A 12303-nucleotide genomic window follows, 5' to 3' on the forward strand; every position below is an offset into this window, starting at 1 on the left:
ATAACAAAAAAACATCACGTTACAAAACCATAACCCTCTGCATATTTATATAACTATTTTCCACCCCAAATATCCAACTACACGAGAACAAGTTGCGTAGGGGCTACATGCATATGAATGAAAATATTAAGCTATTTTTTGTATTTTCCCTATCAAGGTCTGTTTTGAGAGTCTCCGTCCACTTTTAAATATGATACAAGGTAAGAGTGTCGGTAAAGCACTGCCACTGCACTGGAGGCTCACTGGTTGTACATCCCACATTTCATGCCCAAAGGCAAACAAAGTTGTCATCGGAGCTAAGGTATAATTCCGTTCCATTTGGGTTATGACTTATGTGTCAAACTGCGCCGTGTCAGAGATCGAGGCGTTGGGGATCCTGTGTTTTGGTGGTATTGAGTAGAAACTGCAAATACGGTATACTGTACTGTACTGTTACTGTAATGTTGCGTCCGGGCGAAACAGTGACTCAGACGCGGTTTTCTGTACATCCGAGCTCGTACACGGAACAAACTAAGGGACACAGTATGTGACAGAAGAAACACGGAGACGTAGCGCTCTGAGGACATCAACGGAAGGACGGGACTTCGGACACTCGGGCGAAACAACTTGGGACAGGACTGAAGCAGCTGATAGGAAGGAATAGAGCGGGAGTGACGGGATCAGTCAAGAGAGGATCCGCATGATGGAGGATCCGCATGAACAAAACCAGGACGGAAACATGTGGAAACAGGTGAGAGAATGACGGAAGTAATATATCCACACATTGTTGTATTTTCCATGGGGGGCGCAGTGGGTTGGACCGGGTCCTGCTCTCCGGTGGGTCTGGGGTTCGAGTCCCGCTTGGGGTGCCTTGCGACGGACTGGCGTCCCGTCCTGGGTGTGTCCCCTCCCCCTCCGGCCTTGCGCCCTGTGTTGCGGGGTAGGCTCCGGTTCCCCACGACCCCGTATGGGACGAGCGGTTCTGTGTGTGTGTGTGTGTATGTATGTGTATTTATTTATTTTCCATGAGATGTACGTCGCTTTGGGGAAAAGCGTCTGCTAAATGAGTAATCGTGTGTAAGTTGGGTTTCGTCAGTCAGTACGTCTTCTTCTTTGTCACTGCCGATCTGCAAACTGCTCCAACCTCCTGCTAGCAGCCTTTCTCGTAGCTGCGATTAAGAACAGTTATGCTGACTTCTGCTAGATGCCTCGGAACGGGACCTGTTCCTGCAGCTGCTGCTCATATAAGTTACTGTACAGTCCGTGTGAGCCGTGCGAGTCGGTTTCCATGGCAACAATACGGACGCGCTAAGAAGAGGTGTGACAGAGAGGGCTAGTGAGACACAGTAACAAAAACTATTGTGAGGTAATTGTAAGGAGCTTGTAAGGAGGTAGTGAGTTTTTGAAGACTGTAGTGAGTAATTCTTATTAATACGCAATGTTTTGTATCAAGCTTGATTTTTGTTAGTGATGATGTAAGACATTCCTTATAACAACAAACGTCACTATGTTTTAATACCTCTCGGTTGCTTGCTGTCTGCAATTTCTCGTAAATACACTGCTGATCATATTATCTTTTGGTTTTAAACACACGCATAACAAAAGGACGATGTCACATGTGACATGTTCCCCAGTAAGATCTAATGTGCACCCCTACGATTATTTTTGAATAACTTCTTTGAGTACTGTGGTATAAATACCTGACAAATACCTGGCATTGTTATGTCAGTGGCATTACAGACACATTTCTATGTAAACATTTATGTAAAATCTGTTCTCTAACGTTGCCTGACAGGGTCATTCAAATTACTAACTGCTCCCCTGCTGTTAACCATTGTATTTCACATCCAGTCAGTATGTCGAATCTGTGTGAAATTTCTGTTTTAATATTCCTCTGAGAGCACTTTTGCATTGCTCTGTTTCTTATTTGTTTTGACTTTGTTAATGAGTTTGACATTATGAAATGTGTCATTTCTCTTTTCTGAGAGATAATGTCAGAGACACAGAGTGATGTCCATTCCATAAAGCTGGAAGAGGAAATCAGCAAGCTGAAGGACCAACTAATGGTCATAACATCCAAGCTGGATATACAGCAGCAGGCATACATGGTTAAAGTCTCTCAGGTGACTTCACTTCGCACTCATAAAATGTAGTGCAGAAAGGAGACTGTTCCCCTCTACAGGCATGATTATTTTTGGAGACCATTAATGATTTATCACGTTTTATTCAGTGTCATGCAACTCCCTGAACAGTTGGAGAGTTTAGTTCCCAGTTATGTGATGTAACATTTCATTTAAATAATTTTATATGTGAACATTTGTAGTATTTTTTCTTCGGATAATCATGTGCATTGCTGCTTGAGGAGCAGGATCAGAGATCCAAGGAAAAGGAGCTGTTCAAGGCCCTCGAACAATGGAAGGATGAAGAAAAGGAAAGGCAAAAGGCACAAATGGAAGAAATGAGACACATGATGCTGAAGGAATTCAACAAGCTGTCCAATATGATTGATCTTCTTCAGGATGTAAGAAACTGAAATTTGTATTAACAGAATGATTTTTTTTTATTTTAAAATTACCCTGCATAAAAATTAATGCATGTTCTAATGGCACAATCAGAACAGAATATTTAAAAGGCAGTGAAAACCTAGTTAAATCTAAAGTTTACAAAGGATGTTCAGACAAAAGCAACTGGAAACTTAAGATAAGATACAGTACACAAATAGTTGCTATTGAGCGGCAGCAGCTGTAATTATTTTTTTCTTTCAGTTCCTATTTTACTTGAACAGACTGCACTCCAGTGCCTATATTGAGGAGGAGAGGAACCGCAAAGTGGACAAGCTGGAGCGGGAGCTGCAGGAGCAAAAGGAACTGATATTATTTCAGAGGGAGCAGGTCAGCAGTTCCTCAACTGGCAGGGTGCTGGGCATGAATAAGCAGCCAGGCCTCATTCAGGAAACCCTGTATGAGTGGCCAGAGCTGGATTTGTCTTATTTTTATCAATGATTATTACAGTTTACCCCTGATTTTTCTTTCTAGTGAATCCTGTCAGTCCTAGTCCTGCCTCTTAATGCTTAATTTCTTACAGTAGAAATGTTTCTAGCATGGATTATCCAATTCAGCATCACCCGGGCACTGTCAGGCTACAGTGCTACTCATTGTGCCACCCTCCAGTTGCACTAACAGAATCCTTCCTGTTCTGTAGATGAAGAAGTTTACCTCAGGTCCATCTGAGCAAGGGAACAAGAGTACAGGTACACTTCATTTTGATTATTTACCTGATTAACTGTTATATCAAAATATTTCCTATGTGTCCTTAGAAAATAAGTTGCACTGTGTGTTATGCAAGTTGCAAAGTACAATAGGTTACTATAGGGTTTAAAAGCTGGTAGTTTAATAGCACATATTCAGGTTCTGTTCTGGTTATCATGTGTGTGCATAAGTGTCTGGCACATTTGACCAACTGAATAAACGCGTAGTTCACCCAATATACTGTACCCTACAGAGGACATTTCAGATCAGGATGGCTCTAACACAGATTAGTGTGTGTTACACATGTTGTCTGCCTCAGTGTGTTAACCTGTAATCTATGAATCATCTGGCACACAATTTAGGAATTATTTCCATTCATATCACAGTCATATAGTTTAATGGGCTTTTTCTTGGAATTTAAACAGCAAAACCATGGCTTCTAATCTTTGCTCGCTTCTGCCTGTCCTTCCGTTCTGTGTCTGTACATCCATATTTTAGTTTTAATTCAATTTAAAAATTTTTAGTTTAACTTGGGGGCGCAGTGACGCAGGAGGTTTGGCCACGTTCTGCTTTCTAGCAGGTCTGGGCTTTCAGTCCTGTTTGGGATGCCTTGTGATGGCCTGGCGCCCCGTCTTGGGTGTATCCCCTCCCCCTCTAGCCTTATGCCCTGTGTTGCTGGGTTAGGCTCTGGCTTGCCATGACCCTGCTTAAGACAAGCGGCTTCAGCCTGTGTGTGTGTTAGTGTGTGTGTGTGTGTGTGTGTGTGTGTGTGTGTGTGTGTGTGTGTGTGTGTGATTTTTAATTTAATGTGTAAGTGTGGGGAAAATAAGCAGAATAACAATCTTTCCCCTCATGTCCTGTAATATTTCCTCCTGCGAACAAGTTGTTTACTTTCGCTCGCTATACAACATTTATATTTTAAGTGTATCTCCCAAACTGTAAATAATACAGTATTCAGTCTATGCATGCACCCTACAGACGACATTCTGTTCTTTGAAATTATACTACATACTTATGGTGGTCCTTGGACATCTTCCTAGAAATTCTAGAAATACATCCAAAACCCCCTTTTTTTAACTGGGATTCGGCATTATATATTTGGTTTTGAAATTGCGTACAGACATTTCCTCTTTTTGTAAAATCTTTTTCAAATGTTCTAAAAGTGACCTTGAGATTATTTTTCTGTTTTACATACAGAGAAGAATGTGGAGGCAAAAAACCAGAAATGTGCTTTGAGAAGAAACCACATCCTCAAGGAGATGGGACTGCTGTTGTTGCAGGCTTATCTTATGGAGCTGGAACCTATTTGTAAAGGACTTGTAGGCACTACAGAAAAGAAAGCAAAGATGAACAAAGAAACAGCAAAAAGCACTTTGAGGAGAAGTCAGAATGTAAAGGAACTGCAGCCGTTATTGGAGCAGGCTTTACTTGATCAGCTTGAAGCCATGGTCAAAGCCGTAAGTCATCTATTCCAGAGCTTCCTGTGGGTTTCTTGTCACTTTATTGGGTGCAATTACATATTTCACACACATATTTTCGGGGGGTGTGGTGGCACAGCAGGTTTAGCTAGTGCCCACTGTGGGGTGTGGCAGGGGTTCAAGTTTCAGTTGGGGTGCTCTTTGGTGGGCTGGTGTCCTAGCAAGGGTGTTTCCCCTCTCCATTCAGCCTTGCTCCCTGTATTTCTGGGCTAGGCTCCAGCTTGCTAGGACAAGTTGATATTGACATACACACATTTTCTTCTCAATTAGGATACAAGTGGGCTTTCCAAGGCGAAAGTGGGTTCTGGACGAGAGAAGAAACATTTCCCCAAATTTCAGCGGATTCGAGAAAAACTCGCCCAGACTCTTGGTTTGAGGCTGAAAGGGAGAACTGATTTAGCTCCTGAGCAGCACATGCGATCCAGATGGCCTTTTTCAGGTATTGCTATGGTGGGCAACAAAATCACACTAGACACAGGATGATCAAACCAATTCCTGTGTTTCTGATGATGAAAATTTGGGGATAAGGCAATGGCTGACTGATTAATGTCTTTCCCCTATAGAGACCCGTGTGAGAAGCCTACCGAGCAATTTTGCCTCCAGTGTGGCACACGTGGTGTCCAGACTTGGCCTTTCCCAAAGCAGGTTCCATATTTTTCTGCCATTCATTTAAAGCTCAATTTCTCTCGTTACCCTTTTTCTATAACACAGCTGAATGTCTCCTTTTGATGGTTTAACTTTTCAGCTTTGGTTCACAAATCTCACTTTTTACCATTTCATATGACCCACCCCCAAGCCAGGTTTTAAACTAATTGTAAAATCACACAAGGGCATCTAAAGCCCTAAATTAAAGGAATGGTTTTCCCATGCCAGAACATCTTCATTCAGCTCAGAGGATGACTCGGAAGAGGAGTCCTCAATGCAGAGGCCCAGGGCAGTGGCAATCAGCCCGAGAAGGCCTGCCACACTGCCTGCCGACAGTGACTCCGAGTGGATAGATGGGAGCAACATGGAAGAGACCAGCCAACAGCAAGTAGGGCTCAACAAGCACTCCTCCCAGAATAGAGAGATTTCTCAGGGTAAGAAGTTCCCACCTATTGCCACTTAGCAGACTTCTTAAACTCATTTCCACAGTGTTTAACAGCTTCTGTCTGGTGTTACGACGTGTTTTTGAAAAAACGATGAGGATCTTATGATCTTATGAGATCACTGGACAGCAGCCATTGTCCTTGAATAGGTATTTATGGAGATAAATTTTTCTTTTTGGTCATTTTGTCATAGTTTTAATTTTAATATGCTGTAGGTTAAAGTTAATAAATATATTACAAACATTATTTTTGATTAATTACAGCTATATCAAAAAGTTTTACAGAATAGTAATTTATAGAGCTCTCAAGGTATTAGAGTAGGAGGTGGAATACAAATGTACTTCCTGAGTCCTTGTAGAAGTCCTACTATTTTTAAATGCATTTCACTGATCTGTTTACTGATCTAATATGTTTCTGGGTGTGTAAATAAAAGTCACATCTGCTCAGCTGCAATCTTAAATGTTATAAAATAAACACATGAAGATTATTTATAAATATACTAGACAGCATCTTTGTAATGCTTCCAGATGAGAGTGACACAGGTACGCTGTTTGCTTTAATGTCCAAACTGAGACACAGCAGAGTGATATACAAATGCACCGTGTGACGTAGGAAACAAAGTGGCAATGTGATAAAATAAACATGGAACAAAGGGACATAGTGAGTACGTATTGGCAAGGACCTAAAGTGAAACCGAAGGGCAAGACCAGGACTTGATAAAACTGAAGCCCAAGACCAGGAACAGAGTGTGAGCGATGGAAGTAGACAAGACAAAAGATCGGGAAAAGAACAAAAGAACCAGTATGTGAATTTTGGAAATAGGTGAGAGAATGAAGGAAGCTTGGTTTTCGCCAGTAACGTTGTTTAGTGCTCAAGGATCTGCAAACTGTGCCGGCCCCTTGCTTGGCTTTTAAAGCTTGATTTCTGCCACATGCCTCAAACCTCAACCTTTGGTTGTTACTGTGGCTGCTGCTCATAACAGTACCCCCCCTTTAGGAGCACCTCCAGCCACTCCTCAATGGCAGGAAGGTGGTCACCTTATGGGACGAGGAGTCGCATAGTCAGGGTGAGCCCTGTGAAAGTCCTCAATGACAGACAGGTCCAGGATATTTTGGCCTAGCACCAATGAAGACTCTTCCAGGTGGTACTCCTCCCAGTCCACCTGACTGGCAACCTCAGCATTTGGAGTTCAGAAGGGATTTGACCGTATATGGTGGGGAGCAATCCACATCAATGGGTGGGGGGGGAGGGGAGGGGAGGGTACAGACTGACCCTGTTGGACTGAAGCTGGATAAGGTTTTTAAGCATGGAAATGTGAAATGTGGAGCAGATTTGATACTGAGAGGGCAACTTTAGTCCGGTACAGCTGGTAACATAGTGGTTAGAACAACTGCCTTTAGACCCAAAGGTTGGAGGTTTGAGTCTCACCTCTAGCTGTAGTACCCTTGAGTAAGGTACTTACCCTCAGTTGCTCCAGTAAAATTACCCAGCTGTTTAAATGAGTAAATAATTGTAAGTTGCTTTGGAGAAAAGCATCAGCTAAATGAGTAAATGTCTATAAGACATAGGCTTGTTTCTTTTTAGGATCTTGAAAGGCTCAATGTGTTTGGGTGTCACCTTCGTGGAAGGAAGGATAGTCTTATATCTGAAATGGAGAGCTACATGGCTTCACTCCTCTTATACCAGTCATCCATGGCAGGAACTTCACTGGATTCTACAGTCCAAGGGAATAAGGGAGGTTGATAGCCAAGAACACATTAGAAAGGCATGAGCTTTGAGGATGAATGGACCAGTGAATTTCATGCATACTCTGCCCAGGAGATGTACTGGCTCCAGTAAGATTGATTCTGGGTACAGTAAGTTCAGAGATACTGCTCTATTTCCTGGTTCAGTCTCTCTCTATCTGGCAGTTTGATCAAGGGTGATAACCTGAGGTCAGGCTGACAGATACTCCCAGACAAGAGCAGAAGGCCTTCCACACTCTGGAGGTGAACTGGGGACCTCGATCCGACACAATGTCCTCTGGCATCCCCTATAACTGGAAGACCTGTTGAAATAGTGTCTCACCTGTTTCCACGGTGGTGGGCAGCTTCTTCCTTGGGACCAGGTGGCGGAATTTAGAAAAATGGTCAATCACCGCCAGGATACAAGTGTTTCCCTCAGAAGCAAGTAAATGTATTATAAAATCAACTGCAATATAAGACCATTGACAATTAGGCACAGGAAGAGGTTCCAGTCATGACTGGAATTGAAAGGGGAGAATGGCTGCAGGAATCCGAAATTCAGATACAAACTTGAGTCCAGAGTCCTGAACAGCCATGCATTCTGTTCCTGTTTGCAATAAACAAAGCGTGTGCGTTAGGAAAGCATAGAGGCAGTTCAGTTCTTGGTGGTGAGACGCGAGATGCTGTTCATTGTGGGTGATCTCACTGTGCAGCTGTGAGAACTCCGCTGGCATTTTTTCCAGGCAGATCCTTCTGTACTGTTGCATCCGGATGAGACAGCGGCACAGACACAGTTTAACATAACATAACATACAAACTCGGATGCAAAGGATGGCTATGCCAAAAACAGTGAAATTCAAGTATGGCTTAGGACAAAATGCCAATGTGAGACAATACACATGGAACAAAGGGACATAACAAGTATGAGATAGAGCAAACATGGAACAAAAGGATGTTGCGTGCTTATTAACAAGGACCTAAGGTCAAACAGAAGGATGAGACCAGGATTTCACAAGACTGAAACATACGACTGGGAGCAGAGTGTGAGAAATGGGAGTGGACAAGACAGAAGATCAGGGTAGAGAACAAAACCACCAATATATGGGAACTTGGGAAATAGGTGAGAGAATGAAGGGAGCTTGAATTCCACCAGTAACATTGTTTAGTGCTAATCAAGGATCCACAAACTGCACCAACCTCCTGCTTGCTTTTTATAGCTTGCTCTGCGATTAAGAACAGGTGCGCTGATTTCTGGCAGGTGGCTCAGACCTTGACCTCTGGTTGTTACTGCAGCTGCTACTCACGGAGTATCAAGAACATTTTCTATGTCACACTTTTCACTCATTTGAGGTATGTGTAAATAGGTGAACTGATCACGGACTTGATGAGGAACCTTGAGAGGCTCTTTGCAGAATGCAGCGCGATGAAACCAGAGGATGGAGAAGATGTTTTATACAGTAAAAACAATGTGCAGCAAAAACGTGAGGTGAGAATTTCACATTCTCATTGATCTAGCTTTATAGGAAATGCTTTCATTATGGATGTAGCAGCTAATTCAGTACATGGAACATATTTTCCTGAACAGGGCATTTCTGTTTATGTCATACTCCAACAGAAATCATATCAAATGTATCCCTTCCCCAGGTCAGCAGTTTTTGTAATGTCACAAAATGTCACAAATTTATATCAACAGTGTTGTCTGTTGCTTATGCGAATTTCTTTAATTTTCCTTATCCTTACTCTCTACTGCACTGTCTAGGAAGTACTTTTCTTTGATTACAAAAAAATCTAAATGGTCTGTGTATGATTTTTAATATGCAATTTGATTCTTTTTGCACTGATAATTTTAGGATTCTGAGAAGGATGATGATGATGATGATGACGACGGTGATGGTGATGATGACGACGATGATGATTTGGATTCCTGCTCTTTAGAGGACAACCCACTGTTAAACAAACCTGCTCCTTTGACAAAAATCTTGGATTCCATGAGTACCAGTATCTAGGGTTCTTTAACAGCTCACAAAAATGTGCCCTGGAGTCTTTCTCTTTAGCTACCTTCTTTAAATAGTTTTTTAATAGTATAAAGCTGTTAGTTTAATTGTATTTTTTCAGACTGATGAAACCCCTGTTAAAAAAAGGGGGAATGCTTACAACCAGGGTGACAAATGATACAATAGTTAGGACTTCTGAGCTAATTTTTTCTGTTTCAGCCCAACTGTTGCACTACTGTAGTACCCTTGAGCAAGGTACTTATTATTGAACTGCTCCAGTAAATTAGTGAGCTCTGCAAATCGGTTAATGAAATGTCTAAGTTGCTTTGGATGAAAACTTGCTAAGATGCAGGTTCTTTCCTTACTTAAATTGAATCATGTTCAATTTGTGATTTTGTTATTATATGTGAACATGATATTTAATAAGTTCTATATGCCTCATTTTGTATCCCCAAAGGTTTAAATGATGCAAAGGCGTGAGACACCATGAAGAGCCCAGTGACACTCAGGGACTTTTTTGACTCTGATGAGAAATCATGAAGAACAGAATTATAATTGCTAGGCACCCAAAATGTTTATAATAAAAATAATTGTTCACTGTGTTCAAATGTTGATGGAAACGTTTCTTTGTGATTTCTTAATACAGTATCAAATTACAGGAAAATACTTCGCATTTTCGATGCAACACTTCACACGTGTTTTTTTCTACCTGTACTTGTCAGAAGATGCATATTTTTGTAATGCATTTTACAAAAATAGTAAATTAGCAATGTTAAAATCTTTCTAGAAAATATTTATTCTGTTTCTTCATAAAGAAATATCTCGAGCCAGATCTTCTTGCTGCAAATATTGCTTTGCTTTCAGTGTTATACTGTTACGTTGTTCTGTACCCCCCCCCCCCACACACACACACACACACACACACACACACACACACACACATTGTCTAAAACCGCTTGTCCCGAGCAGGATCGCAGCGAACCGGAGCCTATCCTGGCAACACGGGGCACAAGGTTGGAGGAGGACGGGACGCTAGTCCATTGCAAGGTACCCCAAGCAGGACTCAAACTCCAGGCCCACCAGTGACCGCGACCCAGCCAAGCCGGCTGTGCCACCACGCCCCCTTGTTCTGTATACCGCTGGTGATTATTTCCATCACCTTAGATATTAATCGGAAATACATAGTCAGTTTGTCTGAGCTGTACGATGGTGCAGCATGTACAACTAGTTCTTCAAAGCTTCTCATCTTTGGGTTCAGACATGAATTAGAGTTGAACTCAGTCTGTGTAGAATTTGCATGTTCTTTAGTCCTAGTGTAGCAGGTGGGATTCCAATATGGCTCCTTCAAGTTCTGTGTAGCAGCACTAACCATTATAGCCCCACGATTCTCTCCTCCCATTGTACTGCCACTGATCAAGCTTCTTAGCCCGAATGTTACAAGTGGGAAAATGTGAATAAACTGTACAACCACTGGGGGGACTTACTGGCAAAATAAAGGGGTGACCGTGTTGGCCAGTGAGAGAAAAACCTGGGGCACTAGGCAGGCTGGCTTGAAGTGCAGGTCCTTGAGGAAACGGGGTCCTCGGGCCTAGAGCATTATTTTTCTGTGTGCCGGTGTTCTAATAAAACGTTTGAGATGAACACTGCCTGTGCATCCGTCTTTGTCCCATCCAAACCCAGAGCCCCATGCACCACACTGGTGTCAGAATGGAATGCGGTAGGATGATGAGAGGCTGGATTTCGGAGCTGTGGAACCCCAAAGAGTAGGAAGGGGAAATCAGCATGAGAAGCCAGCAGGAATGGAATGGCATCCAGCGGAAGAAGAACCTGCAACGGTGGAGGTTGAGACGGAGGAGCACGGGTTGCTCCGCCACACCGTGGGGGCGCACGCTATGGCAAAGACGGAGGAGAAGAGCTGCGAGGTGCCACTGGAGAGGGACGAGCAGATCGAGGGGGGTCTCCCTGCGCCCAGGGAAAACGTGGCAGAAGGAGGCAATGAACCACCACTGAGAGCGGGTGCTGAGGAAAGTTCCCCTGTGGAAAACGATGCTTTTCCAAAGGGGTCAGACAACACTCAGCGAGGTGAGCGGACCTTCGAACGTGAGTTTGCTCACGGCCGAAGATATCGCCCCTTTCACGGGGAAAGCGCCCAGCCTACCTGAAGTCCCGACAAGGTTTGTGAAAAAAGGGCAGCGTGGCAAAACAAATGCCACGAAAGCAGGAGGGCTGAGCAGACAGAGACAGTGGATTTCAGGAGCTTCACGGTGGACTCGGTGAGCAGCAAGCAGGGCGGCCTGCCCGGGTCCTCTGTCAAAAGGTGGCCGTGCGGCGAGACAACCAGGGCTGCAAAAGGAGTATTTTTACTCCCGACAACGGAGCTGGGATAGCGCAGAGCGGTTGTGGAAATTAGACTTGACAGACCTGCGACAGCCAGTCAGCGATGGGGAACACAGGGTGGTTGCCAAAAAACATGTGGGTACCACCAATCCTGGTATGTGCTATGTGTGAGTGAAGGAGCTGTGCTGGGACCAAGGCCAGGTGGAAAGGGGACGGTTGTCTCGGCCCCTGAGCATGCCGCCATGGTGGGGTATTTCGATTGTCCCCTCCCCAACAAACAGCGCTGAGTATCCGGGACCTGTACTCCCTACCGGAGGCACATCTGAGACAGCGCCGAACTATGGAACATTTTTGGGGCAGGTAGCAGCGGGGATACAGTGTCTTTTTTTGACAGGGGAGAATACAACGACCCGTGTTACCACGAGTTTAAGCAGGAAAAGTTTATTGGAAATATT

The 12303-nt window shown here is 43.5% G+C and overlaps 1 protein-coding gene across 6 annotated transcripts; it reads left to right on the forward strand.

The window, feature by feature from the left end:
- The first annotated feature begins 45 nt into the window (after positions 1-45).
- Positions 46-10442, forward strand: LOC108942390 (zinc finger protein Dzip1-like). 6 transcript variants are annotated; one of them, XM_029258010.1, is made up of 11 exons: positions 46-200; positions 494-730; positions 2342-2500; positions 2745-2870; positions 3181-3229; positions 4425-4684; positions 4976-5144; positions 5269-5350; positions 5579-5784; positions 8882-9003; positions 9368-10442. In XM_029258010.1, the coding sequence occupies exons 2-11, from the start codon at positions 680-682 to the stop codon at positions 9521-9523; spliced, it is 1380 nt and encodes a 459-aa protein (XP_029113843.1). In that variant the 5' UTR covers positions 46-200; positions 494-679; the 3' UTR covers positions 9524-10442. The 6 variants fall into 6 exon arrangements, with proteins under 6 accessions (XP_029113843.1, XP_029113842.1, XP_029113844.1 ...); XM_029258006.1 differs by lacking the exons at positions 46-200; positions 494-730 and adding exons at positions 1000-1393; positions 1968-2102; XM_029258008.1 differs by lacking the exons at positions 46-200; positions 494-730 and adding exons at positions 1000-1393; positions 1968-2102 and having other exon boundaries at positions 2348-2500.
- Positions 10443-12303: the final 1861 nt, after the last annotated feature.

The sequence above is a fragment of the Scleropages formosus genome, chromosome 14 (genome assembly GCF_900964775.1).
Source record: "Scleropages formosus chromosome 14, fSclFor1.1, whole genome shotgun sequence".
Classification (NCBI taxonomy): Eukaryota; Metazoa; Chordata; class Actinopteri; order Osteoglossiformes; family Osteoglossidae; genus Scleropages; species Scleropages formosus.

What these genes read in the sequence shown, in the direction of transcription:
- LOC108942390 (XM_029258006.1), top strand. Translation starts at nt 1,971, where the DNA reads ATGTCAGAGACACAGAGTGATGTCCATTCCATAAAGCTGGAAGAGGAA. An exon ending in TTGAAGCCATGGTCAAAGCC is followed by an intron (nt 4,685 to 4,975) that starts GTAAGTCATCTA and finishes CTTCTCAATTAG; the next exon opens with GATACAAGTGGGCTTTCCAA. An exon ending in GAATAGAGAGATTTCTCAGG is followed by an intron (nt 5,785 to 8,881) that starts GTAAGAAGTTCC and finishes ATGTGTAAATAG; the next exon opens with GTGAACTGATCACGGACTTG.